The sequence below is a fragment of the Emys orbicularis genome, chromosome 6 (genome assembly GCF_028017835.1).
Source record: "Emys orbicularis isolate rEmyOrb1 chromosome 6, rEmyOrb1.hap1, whole genome shotgun sequence".
Taxonomy (NCBI): Eukaryota; Metazoa; Chordata; order Testudines; family Emydidae; genus Emys; species Emys orbicularis.
In genome coordinates this window covers 83,004,357-83,027,076 of record NC_088688.1, presented here as the reverse complement: position 1 = coordinate 83,027,076, position 22,720 = coordinate 83,004,357, and the positions used below count along the sequence as shown (strand labels likewise).

The following is a 22,720-nucleotide window of genomic DNA, read 5'->3' as shown; positions in this document are numbered from 1 at the left end:
AATGACTATAAAATATTCCAAGCAGAACACAAACACCACACGACTTTGGTGGTGTATCTGAATGCAAATATCTTGATATACTTGGAAAGGCAGCACACAGACAACCTCACTATGTACTGAAAAATTTGACTAAAAAGTGTCTGATGTAGAACATTCCACACGAAAATTTAAATTTTGTAGTAATTTAACTGTGACACATGAAGTTTTGAATCAAATATTTTTAACTTTATTTAAACAAGGTTCTTTCCCAAATATAGCACTGTAGTCTTTGTAGCAGCAACCAAAAAAAGGCATTATAAAACAACCCAGAATACAAAAAAAGTGTTTTCAAAACACAATTAGCCTTTCTAAAAAGTCCTGGAGTACACAGTAATGGTTCAAATGTTATAAAAAAGTTACAATAAATTATGTCACCCTCCCTCAGTTGTTGTGTTCCAAGTGATTGGTGTTATGTTTGTACCCTCATCTGTGTTTACTGCAAACCTGCACATAACTTTAAGGTGGAGATTTTCAAAAGCTCCTAGGGGAATTTAAGTACATACGTTCAGTTGTATCTCAATGGGACTTGTACAACTAAAATCCTTTAAGCATTTCTGAAAATCAAAGTTTAAATTATAGTAATTGATAAGTAAACCAATAGCATAATTTAGAGATCAGAACTTTCACGTTGTTATTGTTGGTATACGGTGGGGGAGAAGGGGTCAAAATTTTGGTTAGTTTCCCCCCCGCTATTTAAAATCTCTCCTAGATCTCTTCAAACTAGTAGTTTTTAGCCCAGTGGTGGGAAACCTGCAGCCCGTCAGGGTAATCCGCTGGTGGGCCGCGTGACAGTTTATTTACATTGTTTACATAGCACATCCCTGAGGCCCGTGCTGCTTCCTGCAGCTCCCATTGGCCAGGAACGGCGAACCGTGGCCACTGGGAGGTGCGGGCGGCTGTGCCTGCGGATGGTCAATGTAAACAAACTGTCTCGCGGGCCGCCAGCGGATTACCCTGACGGGCTGCAGGTTGCCCACCACTGCTTTAGCCCCTTGGCTGCATACAGTATGTGAAAGGTAGCAAATTCTAAAACGAGATGTGAATTAATCATAAGAAAAACCTCATCCATAACAGTCAAACCTACATATACTTACAGATCGAATGCATTAATCAAACTGTATTTGGAGGCGAATCTCTCTTTTTGGAAAATGGACTATTAAGGGACAACGATTAAGAATTGGTTTCAAGGAATGGTTAACCAAAGAAATTTTTAGTATATAAATATAGGATGTACTTAATTATTTTAATAATAAGTACTTAGTATAGCTCAAAACCAAGAATTCCTTAATACATTAACTATTTAGCTTTTAAATATATTAGAAATATCTTGAAAGAGGTAATATTTTAAACAAAATTAAATTTACTTTATCGAGATTATATTAAAAAGTTCCTACATTCTCATAATGCTCAGCAATCTTTTGAGAGAAATGGAGTGATTTTCAGGGGACTGAGGAAAGTAAGGCCTTTACGAAAGAGGGGGGGGGGAAATCAATATAAAATACTGCTGTACAATAATGATATTCAATTTAAAACAGTACTAATAAGTAGAGTTTGTACTCTTTACATATGGTGTATGTCATTTAGTAATTCCAAAATTCATCATTCTTCCCCTCACCAGAGCTACATGATTCTGGAATGACCGTGTTAATAATCAAAGTTTCAAATCCATCAATAGTTGAGCCATAAACAGCTGGAACCTTTGGAGTGGATGCCAAGACACCATACAGTGGAAAACATTTTTTTCATAATGTCAGGATACAAATATCCAAATCAGCAGTTTAATTCAGTACAGACTGTGCAGCTTCCCTGATAATCGATGCAGCTTTATCCAATTCTTCTTCTGTTTGTTCCACTGTTACCACTACTCGAATACTGAAAAAAGAAAACCAGAAGAGTTGGCTCTTGTAATGGCAATGACACTTATTCCTTGCTTTGTTTCTTCTGTACCAGTTTTAATTTATATCAGAATTGTTGGGTGGAAAACTTGGTTCACACCAATTTAACAAGCTTTAATGTAAGAATTTTAGAATATACTACCACCTTAATTAAAACATAGTATAAATGCGTAAATAAAACAAAGAAGAAAAGGGCAGTGATCAGTTACCTGATCATTGGGTGCAGGAAGGCTGTTTCTTTCATTACCAGATCCAGACTGGTTTGAGAGAGTGAGAGTGTGAGTCTGTCTGTCTGGAGTTGCTTTGATTTTTTTTTAACGCTTATATAACCTGTACATTTGTGCATGCTCATACCTAACCACTTATTTCCCTTGTCATAGCTTATATATTTCATGCTATGTACATACTACATTTTTATATAAAAACACCCTTCTAATTGTTCCTTCATATCAATTACATGCAGATCACGCATATCAACAGTATCATTTTGCCCATTCACCCTATTCATATGTTTGCTATTTTTCCTCAACTTATCTACTTTGCTGTCTGGAGTACTTGTTCCTGACGTTTGGGGTCTAAGGTACTTTGTTCTTCTTAAAACAACCTGTTTAACTTTTAGCAAGCATCTGTTTTTCTTAACTTTTAGTTAAGACCAGGGCCGACGAGGGGGAGAGCTGGTACAAATTACCGGGACCCGGCGGTCCAGAAGGGGGCCCGGCTCCCCCTCCTTTGTCGGCCCTGTTTAGCTGGTCCGCCCTTGCTGGGGGGCCCGAAAAAATTCCAGGCCCGGCTTCCCCCCCCGCCCTAGTCAGCCCTGTTTAGCCGGTCTGCCCTTGCTGGGGGGCCCGAAAATTTTTTTTCACGGGGGCCCGAACCCACTCTCGGCGGCCCTGGTTAAGACACAATCTGACAGTTTAGAACATCTGGTCTAATAAACAAGATTATGTTGAACTGAGTAACTAAATTTTCCATTATTAATAAATGTTACATAAATTATTCAAGGTTGCTAAGGGTTTGGTTCATTTAATGATAAGTCCTTAACTTAACAGGCCCCTCATCCTAATAGACTAAAGCCTAGCCTTAACTCTTACTCAATTTATGTAACTAATATAGGGTAACCAGATGTCCTGATTTTATAGGAACAGTCCCAATATTCAGGGCTTTTTCTTATATTAGGCACCTGTTACCCCCCACCCCTTGTCCCGATTTTTCACACTTGCTATCTGGTCTCATCCTAAACTAATATGACCCTCACTCAATATTTTGATTCTCCAGCAGAGTGAAGGCAATGTTTGGGCCATGAACTCAGGCACAACGACAAGTAAGATATATGGCAAGATAGAGAACTTGTGAAGCAATGGCTCTCTAGCAAAGCAAATAGTCATACTATCTCTTTCCAATTAGGCATTGAGCATGTCACTTGCCTACCACACACCATCTTATTCCCACATTTAGATGTACTTTCAAGTTCAATGGGCCTCTTATGAAAACCTGCGTGATAAGCAGCCAGGGTAGTAGTGAAAACAATACAATGCTGATATTGAAGATTCAGTTTACTTTGATACATTATCTTGTAAATAAACCATTATAACATGCCATAATACCCATTTAAAGTTTATTGTAAGCAGCATATTTCCCATTCCTCACCTGGCAAACTATTAAAAGGCCTAAAACAGACAACTTTGTTTTTATAAAAGTCAGGTGGTTTTCCTCATGCAAGAGGGATAAAAAGAAACAGAGGTTTCTGAATTTCCACTCACCTCGGCGGCGGAAGACATTTCTCTTCCTTCTCCAGATAGCGGGCCTGAGTTAATGCAATACTTCTATTCATACACTGCAGACATATAAATAAGCAGTTATGCAACTGGGAACTTCAATACCACATTACCATTACATTCTATGAACAGTGGTTATTTAATGTCTGGAAGACAAACGTGGCAGAATCTCATACAGCACAGTCGGAGCAGAAAGAGAAGTATACATCAAAACCAACACCAAGTCCAGTATCAGAAGAGAATTATTAGCATTTCCCTAATTGGCTGTCATTAAGAAACATTCCTGCACACAATGCATCCTTTAAAAGTTTAAAATTTTAGAAACTCATTTGAGGCTTTTTAAAATATAGGTGGCTGTGTTATACTAGAAGAATAGAGATAAGGGGGGAGGTTTGACATTTCCTTCTACAGCTTCTGACCAGCTTTTGGGAGTGGTGAAGTTGTTTTTTAGAGAAGGAGGCCTGAAATGGAGTATGATGATGACTGCTCTCCTAGGTATTTTATAAGTCAGTAGGAGTTCTTACATATACATATAACAAACAGGGAAGGCTAAGGATAAGCTTCTTTAATTTCACATTTGTCCAAGTTGAGCTCAAAAATGTTACTTCAAATACGATTACATTGCCTATTTACAGAATAGTGATATTTAAAATAAAAAGGACTAAAGCAATCCAACTAAGTCTGTTGAGTATCTCTGCTTTGCTTCTATGGACCAGCATTTCTCTCTATCCTAGGATGCTTCATAAATTGTTGACCTTGGTTAATATATGCTGACTACACGTCAGTATATAGTAACCCTGTCTGTAGAAGTCGTTGCTGCTGGAAGTCAATACAACTATTGTGTCTAGATTTAAGAGAGGACTGATTAACTTTATGACTTAACATTTGTAGCTATGCTGGCAGAGAATAAGGTAACTGCAGTCTTTAAGGAATAAAAAGTTATTGTAGGTTATATATACCATGAGCATTATCTTATTCTTTAATAAAGACTCCCATGGAAAACAGAAGAGCGAGATCCTCAGCATAATGGCTCTACATTATTCAACTTGTACTAAAACCACCAAGGCAGGCAGTTACTGGGCACATATAGAAAACTGTTTTTTAAGAAACCTTTTAAATGTCACCGTTCATATTACAGAAGAGCACCTCTTTCAAAGAGTTACATTCTTCAAATTTGGATGAGTTAGATGAGCTCAAGCACAAAACAAGTACTATCATCCTCCCCTCACCCCAAAATGCACAAGACACATCACTCATCTATAACATACTTATACACTTCTCAAATTGGGTGTCTTGAGAAGTAGTGTATACTGATGATGGAAAGTACTTTAAGTGCTAAACATTATAACAGTCTGCCAAATAAGAATATGTTCATGGACTCAAATGTAAAATTCCATCCTGTAAAAACAAACACTTTATAAAAAAATACAGCAGCTGAAGCTCAAGTGGTTCAGTACAGCAACAGAACTCTACTCAAAGAATAACCTGCATTTCTATAAATCTCAGAAAAGTCCCCTCTAATCTGTTCATACACATCCATTCTCTTAAGTTAAAGAGAAACTTGTGTTTTAATGTGTCTATGACATGGATTAATGTTGTCCAGTATCAAGGTCAAATATTTTATTGATGATCAAAATCAAAGGAAGATGGGGAGGGAGACTGCCACTGTGGGGTGGATGATAAAGGAGACTTTTGCAGCTGGGGAAGTGAGTTTTTAAAAATAGAGAGATATATCTATCTCATAGAACTGGAAGGGACCCTGAAAGGTCATTGAGTCCAGCCGCCTGCCTTCACAAGCAGGACCAAGTGCTGATTTTGCCCCAGATCCCTAAGTGGCCCCCTCAAGGACTGAACTCACAACCCCTAGGTTTAGCACGCCAATGCTCAAACTATTGAGCTATCTTCCTCACCCCACTCCTGTGATGGTGTAAAAAAACAAACAAACAAAAAAACAATTTCCTCTATATTACCATCTCACTTACATTTTCAAAAAGTGAACACAGGCCTCTGCTGTTTTCCCTATTCAATTTCTATTTTCCAAATGGGGTCTGGAACACTCCAGTACAGTAATTCACCCAACTACCATGCCAGGACTTTGCACAAAATTATTGCTTTTCTAATAATTAAAGGGCAGATATGCTTTAATTGCAAAAGGGACACTTACATAATCTACAATTCTCTTGAGTAACTTCATATCATTCTCTCGAGATCCACTGGTCTCTTCCAACTGAAGGTGTAATGCTGGAGAAAATAAGTCTCCCACAACTATTAGACCAGAGATTCTGAAACAAATCAAATAGTTTCAGTGTACATCTGATCAGAATAAAGAAGCAAAGTGTATAAACAGACAGTGAAAAGATGCTATTTAAAGGCTTGCTCATTTTTTGGTGGTATTTCAGGAAAACTTACTCCCAATGTAAAACAATTTAGAATTTGTTACAAAACAAATTTGGACTCAAACAAAGCTTTACACCTTTGAACTTCTGTATACCAGCAATCACAATACAAAATTTAAACTATGTAGCCATGAATTACTCATGAGAACATTTATTATTGACCAAATCAAACAACCCACTCCACATTGTTTCTTTCACATAGAATGCTTACTCCTGGTGAATCTGGGCAAGATAGAGGATTTATTTTAATTCAGTTTTATTGCTTTATACAATTCCTATCCGTATATTCTTCATCTGCGTTCCTCTGCTTTCCCCCCTCCATAATTTTAACTTTAATAGCTTGTCCTGCTCAAAAAGAAAATTTACAAATCAAATGGGGAATCAGTTGTCTGCTATAGCCAATGTTAATTTTTAAATAAGATTTCATATCAATTGAATGCCCTTCCTTTAGAGTTCCTTAAGGTTTGTAATACACAAACTTAACATAACTCATTCCTTGATTTTCAAGACTCTGATCCTTTCAAGTCTTAACCCCTCCCCCCGCCCAAAAAATTCCACTTGAGGCAAGATGTTTAAGTGCAATATGTTTTACCAATAAAGAAGAAGACACCTAGACACCCAAATCATAATTTAGAATCAGTAGGGGGAGGGGGGAAGAATCACCTTCTCTGATGCAGAGTTGTAAATTCCCTATCAAGAAAGGTAATCAATATTGAGATAGGATGAAAAAAGCCAATCCTTTGCTCCCAAATATTAACAGCATATCACGTACATGCACTATTCTGCTGCTGTCAACCTTAACTTAGATTTCCTGACTTTGGTCAGTTTGTATTACACACAATGTGTTGTAAATGTATAAAGTATTTTTTATCCCCATATCAGTTTCCTATAAAAAAAAGGAAGCAAAAAGTTAGGGTCTCTTCAGAAAACACAAGTTGTCAAATCCATGGGAAAAAACAGAGTGCCACAGACATAATGAATAATGGAAAGAGATGTTTTAAGGTCTGAAATATGCCTTGTATTTCCACAAAGCTCTACTGATTTAGAGCCCAGTTCTGAAAGGGAACTGAAACTGGCCTTCAATCTTTGCAGCAACAAAACTGCACTCACAATTGGTGTCATGTAGATATAAAATCTGAGGTTGCTTCTAAAAAGAGAGTCATGCAGTTAAAGAGCAAATGTTTAAATATTGGCATATATCTTTAGAAATCATGGGGAAGACAATATGTGGCAACATATGGAGCCATGAGAAGCAGTCTGAGGTCATTCTGCATGTAGAATCACAAATGGAATATATAGCATGACAGATGTCAGTCATTAAGTATGTTCCATGTTAGTGACCTGACATTATAGAAGCACAATTCTAGAAATTAACAGGCAGGCACTGTAGTCAGACATGTTACCATACAGCTTAAATTAATAGATAAAAAGGTTTCCTTGCAGCAAATAATATTCTCTTCGTTTTAAGACAAAGTATATATCTGCTAGAACTTAATGAACAATACTTGCTACTAACGAGATTTTCTTTTTAAAGGATGTGCATCAATATATTAATGATATCAGTAGCTAATTACATAATATGAAGTCATTTTAATTTAAACTAGGTAAAGCATTCATGAACAGCCCCAAAAAGAAAGGAGGGGAGGGCAGGAGAGGTTGGGTAAGAGTTCATGTATTTTAAACCAGGAAATAGCCTTTGTATCACTGTCAATTCAAACTTTGAATCTCACTGACTTTGTCCAGACAACAATGCTTTGTATTAACTATACACCCTCCACTTAGAGGCTGCTTTGCAAAGCCCAAATTGATGTCTAATTTGAAGTTCTGTCAGTTACAACTCTAGTTAAATAAACCCTAATCTGACTCAAGCAGCTGTCTAACCAAGGATAAACAATAAGAAATGCAAAAGAGCCAGTTCAGCATAGCTTTGTCAGAGAAAGGGACATTCAGTGTGTGAAAGAAACAAAGGTTGGCTCTGCTTTTCTTGCAAGCTTTAGTTAAGTGAAATAACATTTGCGAGTCCACAGCATGCACAGAGTAGTAACATCCCACCCTCCCCACCCCCGATCTTAACTTTTCCAGTGAAGAGGCTAAATTATGGAACCTTGCATAAAAGTGTTTTCCACCTCTAATCACTGCCATTCATCCATTTTTTAAATAGGATAAAAATGCATACTATTTAAAGACAATATTGCATAGGAATCTCATCCAATGTCTTGTCTGTTACCTCAAGAAAAGGCAAAAGAAACTTTGGAGCAGAGAGTGATGGAATAACTTTACTATAGGGTTTAGGAAGAATTACATCCTCCTCCACTCATTAGCTAATGGTTGGCTTGTGCCCTGAAGCATGAGGCCTTATATATACTTACCTCCATATTTTATCATAAATAAAGGTAAATGTGGATTTTCTCATTATCCTTATGAAGATCTAAACCTATTCTGAATTCTATTAAGCTCTTGGTATCAGTGGTATCTTGTGACACTGAATTTCAAAGTGCCTACTTGTGCACTGTGTAAAAAAGGATTTTTTGCTGGTTTTAAATTTGCTGCCTTTCAATTTGCTTGTTTTTGTGTTGTGAAAAGGAGGAAAATCACACACTCCTTTTACCTTTCATTATTTTAAACAGTTCTATTGTACTTTTCACCTCTAAAAACTTATATCAATTCTTTTTAATCTTAGTTAAACTGTGCTTAATATGAGAGAGAGAGAGAGAGAGAGAGAGAGAGAGAGAGAGAGAGAGAGGGGAAAATCAGAAGTAAATACCATATTCCAGACGAAGGCACTATTGATTTATAATGGCAGAATACATTCTGCATTTTCTATACACTTTTTTTTTTTATTTTTTTTAAATTAAAAACATCCTTTTTTTTTTTTTGCGCTATTTTGGCAGTCACTGCATGTTTTCTAAAGTGATTATTAATTTAAAATCCAGCAATATGCAAGAGTAGTTCAAATTATTCCTTCTAATGTGCTTTTACGTTTGTCAGGGAATTTTACCTACCATTGAGTTGCCCACAACTAGCACCAGTCTTTCAGTCTTCTCTAGTGCTGCCAAACTTAAATAACTGTGTCCTCTACAAGTTTTGCCATCAGACACTTGCTCAAGCACTTATCAAGAAGATAAGAATGTAAGAAAGGCCATACCGGGTCAGACCAATGGTCCATCTAGCCCAGTATCCTGTCTTCCATAAATTGCAGGTGCCAGATGCTTCAGATGGAATGAACAGAACAGGGTAATTTCAATTGATCCACTGCCTGTCATCCAGTCCCAGCTTCTGGCAGTTAGGGACACCAAGAGCATGGAATTGCGTCCCTGACCATCTTGGCTAATAGCCATTGATGGGCCTATCCTTCATGAACTTATTAAATTCTTTTTTGAATCCACTTCTACTTTTGGCCAACACAACATCCCTTGGCAATGAGTTTGACAGCTTGACTGTGTGTTGTGTGAAGTAGTACTTCCTTATGTTTGTTTTAAACCTGCTGCCTATTAATATCATTGGGTGAGCCCTGGCTCTTGTGTTATCTGAAGGGGTAAATAACACTTCTCTATTCACTTTCTCTGCACCATTCATGTTTTTATAGATCATCATATACTGTCTCCTCCACACATACACACCCATCGTCTCTCTTTTCTAAGCGGAACAGACCCTGTCTTTTTAAAACTTTTTTTCATACCGAGGCGGTTCCATTCCCCTAATAATTTTTGTTGACATTCTCTGTACTTTTTCCAATTCTATTATATTTTTTTGAGATTGGGTGACCAGAATGCCATGCAGTATTCAAGGTGTGGGTGTACCATGGATTAATATAGTGACACACACACTTTGAATACTGCTGGCATGCTCTCTCTCTCTCTCTCTCTCTATATTATATATATATATATATATATATATATATATATATATATATATATATATATACATACATATATATATATATATATACATACACACACACACACACACACACACACACATATATACACACACACACAAATGGTTCCAAACATTGTTAGCTTTTTTGACAGGGATATTAAATACCAGTCCTAGTACAGAATCTTGAGGCACCCCACTGTTATCCATTTGTCAGATTGAAACTTGACCATTTGTTAATCCTACTCATTTTCAATTTTGCCCAGTTTCTAAACCATGACAGTACTTGTCTCACCCTGTGCTTAATTTTCCATAACGTCCTCTTTTGACGATTCTGTCCAAGGCATTTTGATAGTTAAAATAAATTGATATCCAGCTCTTAGACACTTGTTGTAGACACCAAGAGTTCTAATAAATTAGAGGTGCACATTTTCTCCTTACACATGGTTTGTCCCTATCACTTTCATCTACGTTTGTAAATATCTTTATAACCAATTTTCCTCAATACTGAAGTAAGGCGCTTGTCTGTATTTCTCAAGATTATTACTAACAGCTTTTTAAAAGGTAAATTCAAAGTTTCCAGTATAGTAGCTGATTTTAATGAGATTTTGTTACTAACAGTTTATCTATGTGACATTCAAACTTCTAGTATGTTCAGAGTGAATCTGTTTGAGTCTGCTATTGTTCCTTTACCTACACTCAATTTCTTAAAGAAAAAGTTTATATGGACCCTACATTAATACCTAAAAATATACTACAGAAGAATAGCACAGTTACATATCTGCTACGACCATTTTAACCTCAGTTACAAGTTTCAATCATCAATTATTTAGTGCCCCTCCCTTAAACTTAAATACTCTTACAACTAATTATATCAAGCAACTAGACATTGAGACCAAACAAACATCGTTATTGGCACAGAATGCACAATTCAAGAAGACCAGACTGTTCTGGACTACTTACATCACCTTACAATGAAAGCCTTAAGCAACAACTAACTTCATTTCTTTATCAGAACCATTAGGGGGGAAAAAAAAAAAAAAAAAAAAACTTTCTAGATTACAAAACTAACCACTAAAAGGCTACCAGAAAGAATACAGATAAAGCAAATACTTTTGTGAAATAAAAAGACGATTGTAATTGTTTGACCACTGCTAAAAATTAGTTGTCATTAAAACTGGTTTATAGATTACTGCAATAACTGACAATTTTAAGAAACTTTAATTTGAAATAGAAACTGAATTGGAACTATAGGAGCAGGTACGTATTTATTCTGAAAAATTAGTCAATTGACTATAAACACAAAGTATTGAATCTAAAACACTTACTGTATTATCAAAAATCTGTTGCCAGAAAAATTATATTAAAAACTCAATGTACAGACGCTCCTCGGGTTACGCAAGACCCGACTTACGCAAATTTGCACTTATGGAAATTCGCACTTACAGAAAAAGTTCATAAGCCAGAAATAGGATTCTCGAGTTGCGGAAATTTTTGCGTAACGTACAGGTATACGTTTCCGACGTACGCAAAATTGGAGTTATGCAAAGCTTTCCGGAACTAAACAGGGCGTCTGTAACTATAGAGGATATTATATTCGTGATACGGATCTATAAAAAGCTGAGCAAGTTGACAGTAGTCAAGATCAAATAGTTTACCTTCGTAAAGCTTTGTGAATCCGTTTGCATTTCTCTCGTAAAATCTGAAAAATGTCTAGACAAAAGAAAAAAGAGCCTCAGTCTCTTGCTGCATATTTCTATAAATCCCAAATAAACTTTGAGCCTCTCTACCTCTTCTTACAATGATCCTCATTCCTAAGAGAATACCATTTCCATCATGAAGTGACAAATGTGTTCTTTCCCCCCATACTGTTATTCCAGTGGAGTAGTTTCTGTTTAGAACTCTTTTTTGTGAGAGCCAATAAAAGGACAACACATGGAGAATCAAGAAACTATAGGCTGAAGGAATAGAATTGCAAAGTAAGAAGGGGCTTCAACCTTTGATAACTATGTCCCCCTTTTTTCCTTACTTTACCTTGAAAATTACCAAATATGTTCTGGTCAAATGGGAGGAAGGAAAATCAGTAGGACATTTGTTTGTAGTGAACAACAACAGTTTTTAATGAAGTGTTCAGTGTCTCCCTTCTCTGGCTCTTTCGATCTCCACTTCTCTTTCACTGTGTGTGAAAAAGGAAGGGGGGGGTGGGCAAGAGATGTATGGTGGGAAGAGACAGTGGGAGGGAAAGTTAAAGGGAGAATGAGTGAAAAGGAGATAATGAATGTAAGATGTGGAAAGAGTCAGTGGAAAGGGAGCAGAGAGAATCAACGAATGAAAGGAAAAAGTAAATGAGGAAGCGCTAGACTAAGAGGGTGAGGGATGGAAGTGGGGGAAATTATGCCCACAGGCTTTAATCTTGAGCTCAAACAGTTAGTGTTCCCTCTGAGCAGAATAACTTGTCACATTACAAAGTATTTGATTTTTCAGAATGAAATACCTGGATTCTCTTCCATGATATTGAGGGCCTCAATAGCAGCAGCAGCTAGTAGGGGAGGCAGAGAGGCTGAAAAGCAGTAACCCTGACCTGACAATCTCTGAGAAAGAAAATGAAAAGTCATAAACAAAGCTGAAAAGTTTTTATATCAGTTTTGCTTGTTCACGATAGTACAGAAAAAAATCTTTAAAGTCATTTGGTTTAAATTAAGCAAAAATCATAACTGAACAACAGTCTCTAACTCATCCACATAATCTTTTTGAAGTGGTCTTCTAAATGGAATAAATTCCTATGTAAATCATTTATATCAAGATGCAGCTTGTAAACAGAAGTCAAGTCACTGTCATTTCTTAGTAATTCAGTCTGCTACTCCATTTAAAAATAAGAGATGGCATACCTGATGGTCAATAACAAAAGATCTTCCACAGCAAAATCCTCCAACAGAAGCCAGGGAATTCTCCATGTTTGCACTAATCAGATCTATATCGTCAACCTGCCATTCAATTAACAGAATATATTATGAGAGAGGAACGAGGTGGATGGAAGTGAAGTGAAGCTTAATTAAATCAAGATCATTTACAATATATAAACTACGCTTCAAATTAACATGTGTACTAGGGCAAAATACACCAGGTTACACTCCCCCCCCCCCCCCACACACACAGTTTTAAAGCTCCTTGTTTGTATCACTTTAACACAGTTATGGCTGAACTGCCTCCATTTTAATTTTAAACTATGTTTATAAGGATCCAAATATATTTCACTTAAATGTTTTCAGGTATTGCAACATATGCAGCATGTAAAAATAAAATTATGCATTTGTAGGCCTCAATCTAGCAAAGTACTTTGGTACCTGATCTATTTTAAGCATGTGAGTTGTCCCAATTAAGTCAATGGGACTGAATGTGATTTAAGTTACTCCTGGGGGGATTCTGTGCCGATGCGGGGGTGCAGAATTCATATGGCCCGCATTTTTCTGTGCCCCCCGTGCAGAAAAATGCAAAAAAAATCTGCCAGGGGACACGTGCCTCTTCCCCAGCAGCCCAAGCAGCGCGTTTGTTCCAGCATGCCTGGAGCAGGCTCTGAGATGGGGGCTTGGTATATGTGCATGCGTGCCTGCGTGATCATCGTGGGGGGGGGGGGGGGGAGGGGAGGGGACGGGCCTGAGTGCACGTGTGTGCTAGTGACTATACTCCTGGGGGGATTCTGCAGGACTGCGTGCCTGCACCAGAAAACACCCCGCCACACACACACTTCCTGCTTTTCCCTGCAGAAAATGGCAAGGAAGCCTCACAGGGTGCATGACCATGTGTGCAGTTTTTTTGTTTTTTTTGGGGGGGGGGGGGGAGGGGGGAAGGAAGAGAGATTGTCCCCCAAACAGAAGCGAGGCATGGGGGGGGCACACAAGGTTATATGCCACTGCCCCCCTCGGAGGCGGTCTCGGGCTCTGCAGCTGAATGCAGCCTCCTGGGTCCTGGGCCAGTTGTGCTTCCCTTCTGTGTTCTGGGAGCCTTCCTATTTTCTGTGGAACAGTGAGTTCCCATGGTGGGGGTGGGGAAGGAAGAGGGGTGGAATAGGGCGGGGGGGGGGGGGAATGTGGGAGTGAGGGGAGGGGGATGGAGAAGAAAAAGGGATAGGGGAATCACGGGGGGGAGGGGGGGAGCAGGATCCCAGCAGGTGGCATCCCCACAGCAGCAGCTGGGGCTCCCCCATTAAGCAGGCCCATCGAACCCTCACCCTGACAAGCCCTACCCCCCCCTACACCTGGATCCCTCTGACAAGCCCCCCAGCACCCAGACCCCCCCACAGCCAGACCCTCCCGCCAAGCCCTATCTACCCTCACCCCCGGCTGAGACCAACCACTATCACCTGAATCCCCTGCAGAGTCCCATTGCACTTGCACCCAGAACCCCGAGTCCGTGCATCCAAATCTCCCACTGAGCTGCCTACATCCAGATTGCCCCACACAGAACCTCTCACCCCACACCTGGATCCCCCCACACTAAGCCCCTCCACACTTGAATCCTGCTGGCTGAGCCTGCCTACCCACACCTGGTGCACCTGGCCCAGAGGGGCAGGGTCCCGGGTGTTTCTGCGGCAGGCCCAGCCCTTGCACTGCCAGGGTCAGATGCAGCCTCACTGCCGAGTTCCTGTACTGGGGGAGGTTGGGGGCTTCAGGGTGATCTCCCACCTCAGTGCAGCCAGTGGCCTGTGCTCTCCACTGCCATGTTGGAGCCACATGTATTTATTGACAAATAAAATTTGCAGAATTTTAAAATATTGGGTGCATAATTTTTTATTTTTTGGCACATAATTCCCTCAGGAGTATTTAAGTACATGCTTAACTGGAGTTGGCTTTGGATCCTAGAAATACCTAATTGTCCCATTAACTCATTGGTTGCAAACAAGTTCTCTTTTTGTGAAGTGTGCAATGCAGCACATAGAAAGAAATGGTCTTTACCACAAAGAGCTTTAATTCTAAATAGACAAGACAGACAAAGACCCGGGATGGGCAAAGGGATTTTACAATAAGCCAAGCAATCAAATGATGCTTGGCAAACGTCATGGTAGTTCCACTTGCACTTTGTTTCTTCAAATTGGTTTTTTGTTTTGTTCCAAATATATTATGTGGGTTGGAGGAGTTAGAGCAAATGAGCAGGAAACAAAGGCAGGAGAAGTGGAGAAGAGATGGGAGCATGGAAGGCAGGGAGTGCAATGCTGGCCGGGGAGGGAGAGATCAGCGGAGAAAAAAGGATGCCAGAAGTCAGATAGAAGGAGACAGAATTTGACATTTCCAATGATCAGGAGGTTGTGAAAGTCGCTTCTGCTGAGGAACCACTGCCTCCAATGTGCACTTTTCTTCCTTCCCCAGCCCATGGCAGATAAAGAAAAGGGCCCCTTGTGGCATCACTATACAGGTCATGCCAAACCAATGTTCCCAAGCATAGGGAACCTGCTGAATCTGTGAGCACCGGGAAGTCCGACCACAACGAGCAGGGCTATGGCTAAAACCTATCTATAGAAAGTCTGACTCCATATGCCAACCACCCTGTGCCCCACCGAAGGAGAGTGAGGAATGGGGGAACAGCACATGGAGAGGGACTTTTGTGACCTTCCCCACCAGAATATTTTTGTGTTAATGTAAAATTTTGAGTTTGTGGTGGTGTAGGTACAGGGAGCAAAAAAGTGCCTGGGCCCAATTTATAAACTGAATGGACTTAATTTATCTTGAAAAAAATGGAAAGTATTTTTAGAGACTAAATTCAGTGAACTGTCAAATAGAGAGAAGTAAATTATGCTTTCAGTGAAAACTGAAATGCAACCTTAACTGTGGAGACACCTCCACAGTACTTTTCACTTTAGCTTTAAGATATCCTCTTTCAAGTCCATGTCTTGGTGTACTGAAGTGTGCCATGCCTGAGTACAGGCTAAAACAGAGATATTGGTACCTAAACACAGTATGATACAAATGTCTTCGGAGAAGTTACAATAAGTTGTCCTCATCTGTAGCATGGTGATATTTAATATTCATGCACTTTAAAAACATTCTTTCATGTAAGCAGGATTGATTATTTTTAAACAGCATTTCTTTCCCACTTAACATTTTGTTTAAGAGCAAAAGTATTCTACTGCATTTAAAATTAAGACATCTCTACTATCACACATGCAGGCTCACATTACTATGTAAACTGAAGAGTCTGTTGCCACATGTGTGTGAGCAGAGTATTGGACTAAAGACTCCCCAGTGCCAAATGTATTCCACCTCCAACCCCAAGTACAATGTCCTCATAGGAAAAAAATAGCATATCATATTCACTATTTCTCCCCTCCAGTCTAACAAGAGATGTAAATAAACCAGTTTTTATTAAGACTTTTCCTAAAAGTTGTTCACTCTTCAGAGAACTTTGTGCAAAATTCAAATCCAAAGTGAATGTTAATGGCAGATGATAAAAGAGGTCTTGTAAAGAGGAACAGTGCCAACTCCACCCACTCCCAATGTTGCTATTTAAACTAAAAAATTAAGTGGTTGTGTTTTCTATTAAACAAAAAGATCAGTATAGTAATTGGATAGCCAAATTGACTTAAAATTCCTACCATACACAGATGAACACTCTTAAAATCTGTAGTACTGTCATTGCCAAAAATATACAAGAAAACCAGTATCAGAACTTGCCCCAGTCTACAACTCTCTTGCTAACACATAATAGTCCCAATGAAAGAAAAAAAAAAGCCTGGCACTTACATTTATTCCAAAGTGTTCCGTAACACCTCGTCCATGTTCTCCAAGGACTCCAAAAGAAAGACTTTCCTCCAAAAAAATCCTCACTTTATATTTATATTTCAATTTTATCTGCAGATTTAATAGTATAAATGATACAAGACAATCTAATATTACTGACATTTTTGCAAAGAAATAAGTACAAGGTACATGTACAAAAGATTGAAAAATCACATGAAAAATCTTATAAAGTATCCTGAATAATGTAAGACTGTTAATCCCACTATAATACTCAGCCATTTTGTGTGTTTTAGAGTCCTGAACACCATTGCCACTGTTTAACGCTTAAAATAAGTATAGGAAATCTAAAATGCCCATAGTCATTTATGAGACCTAACTTGGCTTTTCTTTTTAAGAAACAGGCTATAAAATACTTTAAAATATTACATAAGATATTCACAGCATTCTCCCCATCATCATCAGGAACAGTGTTGTACACAAAATCTATGTTTAATAGATAAGGTTGTACTCCCTGTAGTCAAGCGTACTGTTTTCATTATTTAAGAGACCAGCCTCAATTTTTAAACTAAAACAAAAAAGTGATTTTAGTCTAAACCTATTAAGCAGGTATACTCTGTAAAAACAGATCATTGCTATATGATAGGATATGTATATTACAGAACTGCAAAATTCGGAACCTGATTATGAATACCTCAAAAATGTCAATGCCAACAATCCACTTTGTAGCTAACACAAAAGGGGATATAATATTCTATTCTATTTTAGAAATGTGATCATGAATGAAGGGAAGGTATAAGGTTTCGTGCAAAGCATTCACTGCCTTTGGCATTTCCTTACTTTTAAGGTTCAAAGATGCAATATTAATATTTTATTAATTAGTAATGTGTGTACATAACACACACAGCTTAAACAAAACTGAAACCACTTACCAATTCTGGAAGAGGACAAATATCTCCAGTATTCATATATAGCCCTTCCACCAGAATAAACCTTCGAGTTACACAGGCCTTACGAGGATTCTTCAGAGAAAATGTATGTTTCAGTATGTATGAAGTGTTCAACAACAAAAAAATACAAACTTCTATTAAGATAACTATTTGTTTTGGGGGGGGAAAAAAACAAACTTTTATATCCTAGTTGGAACTTAGCATTTCTGCTTTTATAACCATATTAAGTGTCTTACAGTTGGCTGACTATTTGGCTTTATTATTTTTAAAGTTGCCGTATTTAAGATTCTGTGCCATTGTGTAACAAATCAGGGACTGAATACCACCGATTCAGCTAAACTGCACACTTACACTAAGGGAATAATATTCAGGAATGTATATTTTGAGACCAGGTCTCTATCACAGAGAGTAGAAATGCTCCCTTAGCTGTCAACAGCGTTCAGGGTGTACTTCCTCTTTGTCACGAAAAGAGAAGTGGAAACAGCGTAATTTAAAGACTTTAAGGCTTTTCAGCATAAGGTTACCACAGTCAGTTTCAACTCAACAGAATCCTGTTACAAGGGCTCTTTTATAACATACCTCAAATATATTCTTATAGATTATAAGGCCAGAAGGGACCACTGTGATCATCTAGTCTGACGTCCTGAGTAATAAGGGCCCTAGGACTTCCCTGAATTAGTTCCGGTTTGAACTCTCTCTTTTAGAAAGACATCCATTCTTGATTTACAAATTTCCAGTGATGGAAGAATCCATCACAACGCTCAGTAAATTGCTCCAATGGTAGATATATCCTCACTGTCAGATCTGGGGGGGCACTTACCTTGGACGGCTCCCCACAAGCAGCGACATGTCCCAACTGCTCCTAGGTGGAGGTGCAGCAGCACGCAGAGTTGCCTGCCGTGCCTCCGCTTAGGAACAGAAGGACAGGTTGCTGCTTGCCGGGAGCCGCATGAGGTGAGTACCCCCTAGATCTGGCACCTCACATCCCCTCCCACTCCCCAACCCCCTGCCCAGAGCCCCCCCTCCCACACCTAAACTCCCTCCCAGAGCCCACGCCCCACACCCTCTCCCGTGCCCCAACCCCCAGCCCCACACCCAAACTCCCTCCCAGAGACCGTGCCCCGCACCCAAACTCCCTCCCTCTTAGTTAACCGGCATTCTTCATTTACCAGGACCCCCCATTTCCCCAACATGCGAGATAAAAAAAGCTTTTACTGTACTTATAGACCGATCAAGTTACCCCTTAAATTTCTCTTTGATAAGCTAAACAGATCAAGCTCCTTGAGTCTTGCCTATAAGGCATGTTTTCCAATTCTTTAATCATTTTCCTGGCCCTTTTCTGAATCCTTTCCAATTTATCCACATGCTTCTAGAAGTGTGTACATCAGAACCAGACAGTATTCCAGCAGTGGTCACACCAGTGCCAAAAGCAGAGGCTACATATCCTCTTTACTCCTACTCATGATTCCCCAGTTTATACATCCAAGGTTTGCATTAGCCCTTTTGGCCACAGCATCACATTGGAAACTAACATTTAGCTGATTATCCACAAGGACCCTCAAGTCTTTTCAGCGTCACTGCTTCTCAGGATAGAATCACTCATCCTAGAAGCATGGCCTGCATTCTTTTTTCCTAGATGTAGGATGTTCTATTTGGCTGTATTGAACAGGGCCGGCTCTAACTTTTTTGCTGCCCCAAGCAGCAAAAAAAAGCGCCGCCCCCAAGCCCCCCCGCCGAGCGCCGCGCCGCCGGAACCACCCCCCTCCCGAGCGCCGCGCCGCCCCCCCGCCGGAACCCCCCCAACGCCGCGCCCCGCGCCGCCCCCCCACCGAGCGCCACGCCGCCGGAGCGCCCCCGCGGAATGCCACGCCGCGCTGCCCCCCGCCACCCCAAGATTGGCCGCCCCTTACCAGGTGCCGCCCCAAGCATGTGCTTGGTTGCCTGGTGCCGGCCCTGGTATTGAAACACACAGTTTGCTTGGGTCCAGCTTACTAAGTGATCCATGTTGCCTCTGTATCAATGACCTGTCCTCTTCATTATTTACTACTCCCCCAATCTAGGTATCATCCGCAAACTTTATCACTCAAAGCTATATTTTCTTCCAGATTATTGATAAAAACGTTACATAGCATAGGGCCAAGAACTGATCCTTGTGGGACCTGACATATTTACTCAATGATTTCCCATTTACAGTTACATGTTGACACCTATCAGCCATTTTTAAATCAATTTTGTGTGCCATGTAAATTTTGCATTTTTCTAGTTTCTTAATCAAAATGTCATGCAGCCCAAGTCAAATACAGAAGCTTTAGATTATTATATCAACAGTATTTCCTCTATCAACTAAACTTGTAACCTCAAAAAAGGTTAAAAGATTTTTCCATAAACCCATATTGATAATAATTAATTGCCGTATATACACTCAATCATAAGCTGGTTCGTTTATAAGCCGATCCCCCAAGATGGATAAGTAAAATGGAAAATTGTTATGACCCATTCATAAGCCGACCCTATAATTCAGGGGTCAGCAAAGTTTGGCTCCCAGGCCAGCAGGATAAGCCAGTGGTGGGCCGAGATGGTTTGTTTACCTTGAGCGTCCGCAGGCATGGAGGTAAACTTAAGTAAACAAAGTGTCCCGGCGCGCCAGCTGCTTATCCTGATGGTCCGGGACAGCAACTGGTGGGGAATTTTTTTTGGGGGGCAGAAACTGGGGGTCAGGGGGTAACCCATGTGACCACCCCCATGACCCCACCCTTAGCCTGGGACCCCCACATTCTCCCCATCCCATCCCTTCCCACCTTATCTGGGGAGGGCCAGGGGAAGATGTCTCTGGCCTGGCTGGAGCTGCTCCGGCAGGCTGGGCAGCATGGCCACAGCCTGCTCTGCGGGGCGGGGCCGAGCACCATGGCCACAGCCTGCCAGCCCCGGAGCTGCAGCTGCTTTGGAGGCTGGGGGGAGAGCAGCGTGGCCAGAAGCGGAGAGACTCTGGCCCCGCCTCTTCCCTTCTGGCTCTGCTGGCCCGGGGGGAGAGGCTGTGTCCCACCTCTCCCTCTCTATACCCGTTCATAAGCCGACCCCCTTCTCTGGTGCTTCCCTTTTTTACTAAAAAAATTCAGCTTATGAACGAGTATATACGGTATATTACTCTCCTTTAATTCTTCGGGATCAAACAGACGGACTGGCCTATAATTACCCAAGTCTTCCTGTTTACCCTTTAATATTGGCACATTAACTTTCTTCCAGACTTCCGGAATTTCATCAGTATTCCAAGACTTATTAAACAAAACAAAAAAACCAACCCCAACATCAACAGTCTAAAGAGCTCTTTGGCCAGCTCTTTTAAAACTCTCAGATGAAAGTTACTGGACCTGCTGATTTAAAGAGGTCTAGCTTTAGCAGTTGCTGTTTAATATCCTCCCAAGTTACTGCTGGAATGGAAGTATTTCATCATCATATTTGGCTCCAATGATAGTTTTTATAAAGAGGGAATATGTGAAGAGTACATGAGGAGAATCATCTCACCTCTTCTATAGTTTTCTGGTCTATACTTATTTATTTATAATGTTAGGGCTGTTCTAACAGTTTTGGTACAGATTTACTTATAGCGGTTTAGAAACTGACAGGTAATCAGTGTCACCCCTAGGATGGGGGCAGTTACACAGATTTCAAAATAAGTGTATAGGTACAAAAAACTGTGTTTAAAACACAAGCCCTTAGTGACCACCCCCATCACCTACTCTTGACAATGACAATACAATTATGGCAAGCGAACACAGCAGCCAAATCCAGTTTAACTATATAAGCAAAATTAAGCATTCAGCAGTGATTTATATAAAACAACAACAGACTACGAGTACTGGATCTATTCAAATATATAACCTACTTAAGAAGGGCAAAAGACTACAAAGAAATTTTACCTTTTGATCTTCAATCTCTTGTTCTTTCAGAAGTTGCTCAAGGTCAGCCATATCATTATGTTTAAATAACTTAATGTTACTTCGCGATGCCTGTAATCCTTTCTGAATAGCAAAGCAGGCAGCTTCATCTCTATAAACACAAAATACTCTTTCATTTTGCGCTTGGTTTGTTAATCACTTTTAAATAACAGCATAGGTCAGTTACCTTTTTAGGCCTGCTTTGCTTTTAAACTGCCTTGTATACTTATGTGTATAAATAAAATCTATGTTTTATTACACAATTTTAAATAATTTAAAATTGGTTTCTAACACCTGTTACCCTCTGCGGCTATGTGGAGACATCTGTACACTTTAATCGTGAAATGTACAATTTAGAGTTTTTCTCTAAAGCAAGGACCAGTGCACAGAAGTCATACTAAAGTATTTTCTGGTTTCCAAAATACACTGAACTGTTCATATGAAACCACTACAAATATATGTAATTAATTATTTTCATTGAGAAGCCATTTTACTGTCTTTGCATCTAGGATGACTATCAGGCTTATTCTGTGGTTACCTATTTTTCATTGTGGCAGTTAAGGCCGACATAATTCCCGGGCCGAGACCAACATTCCATAAATAGGGGTATTATACTCCTACAATTACCCGTTGGTTCTTCTCTTTCTACCTGCCTCAGTTTTAAAGCACAGCAAGTCTGAGAATGTGCTTGACCTCTCTTACCAGTCTTAAGAGTACTCATACTCATTCTTCCTCTTTTATTCCACTTCATGGTGAGCATTTGTCCCAGTTTTCCAGGCCTGATAAGCCATTTCTTCAGACTTAAAGATGCATATGTAATTTCCCCACCACTAAATTACGTTTTTTGGTAATTTCTTAATTGGATATACTCAGAATTCCTTTTGAAGTTGCAAATCCCTCCTTCTGCACATACTGAACAACAGTAATTTAATTTTCAAACATCAAATCTCTAACATGATGCCATGATACACCTTTTTTGACAGTGATAAATACGGTGTGCTACTGAAGCAGAGACTCTTAGGGTACATTTACACTTAAGGCAACATGCAAGGTACAGACACCACATGCCCAGGTAGCATGAGTATAAACAGCAATGTAGATGGTGAGACACAGCTTAGGCAAGTAG

At 39.7% G+C, this 22,720-nt stretch overlaps 1 protein-coding gene across 1 annotated transcript in view; it reads right to left on the bottom strand.

Moving 5' to 3' along the window:
- Positions 1–1,091: 1,091 nt before the first annotated feature.
- SPTLC1 (serine palmitoyltransferase long chain base subunit 1) overlaps positions 1,092–22,720 on the bottom strand; it is a 48,677-nt gene continuing 27,048 nt past the window's right edge. The window contains exons 7-15 of the mRNA XM_065406233.1: positions 21,577–21,706; positions 17,642–17,731; positions 16,716–16,823; positions 12,870–12,965; positions 12,476–12,572; positions 11,640–11,694; positions 5,874–5,991; positions 3,695–3,768; positions 1,092–1,911 (exon numbers count right to left, since the gene is read on the bottom strand). Coding sequence (XP_065262305.1) covers positions 1,818–1,911; positions 3,695–3,768; positions 5,874–5,991; positions 11,640–11,694; positions 12,476–12,572; positions 12,870–12,965; positions 16,716–16,823; positions 17,642–17,731; positions 21,577–21,706 — 862 coding nt within the window. The 3' untranslated portion in view covers positions 1,092–1,817. The remainder of the gene's footprint in view (positions 1,912–3,694; positions 3,769–5,873; positions 5,992–11,639; positions 11,695–12,475; positions 12,573–12,869; positions 12,966–16,715; positions 16,824–17,641; positions 17,732–21,576; positions 21,707–22,720) is intronic.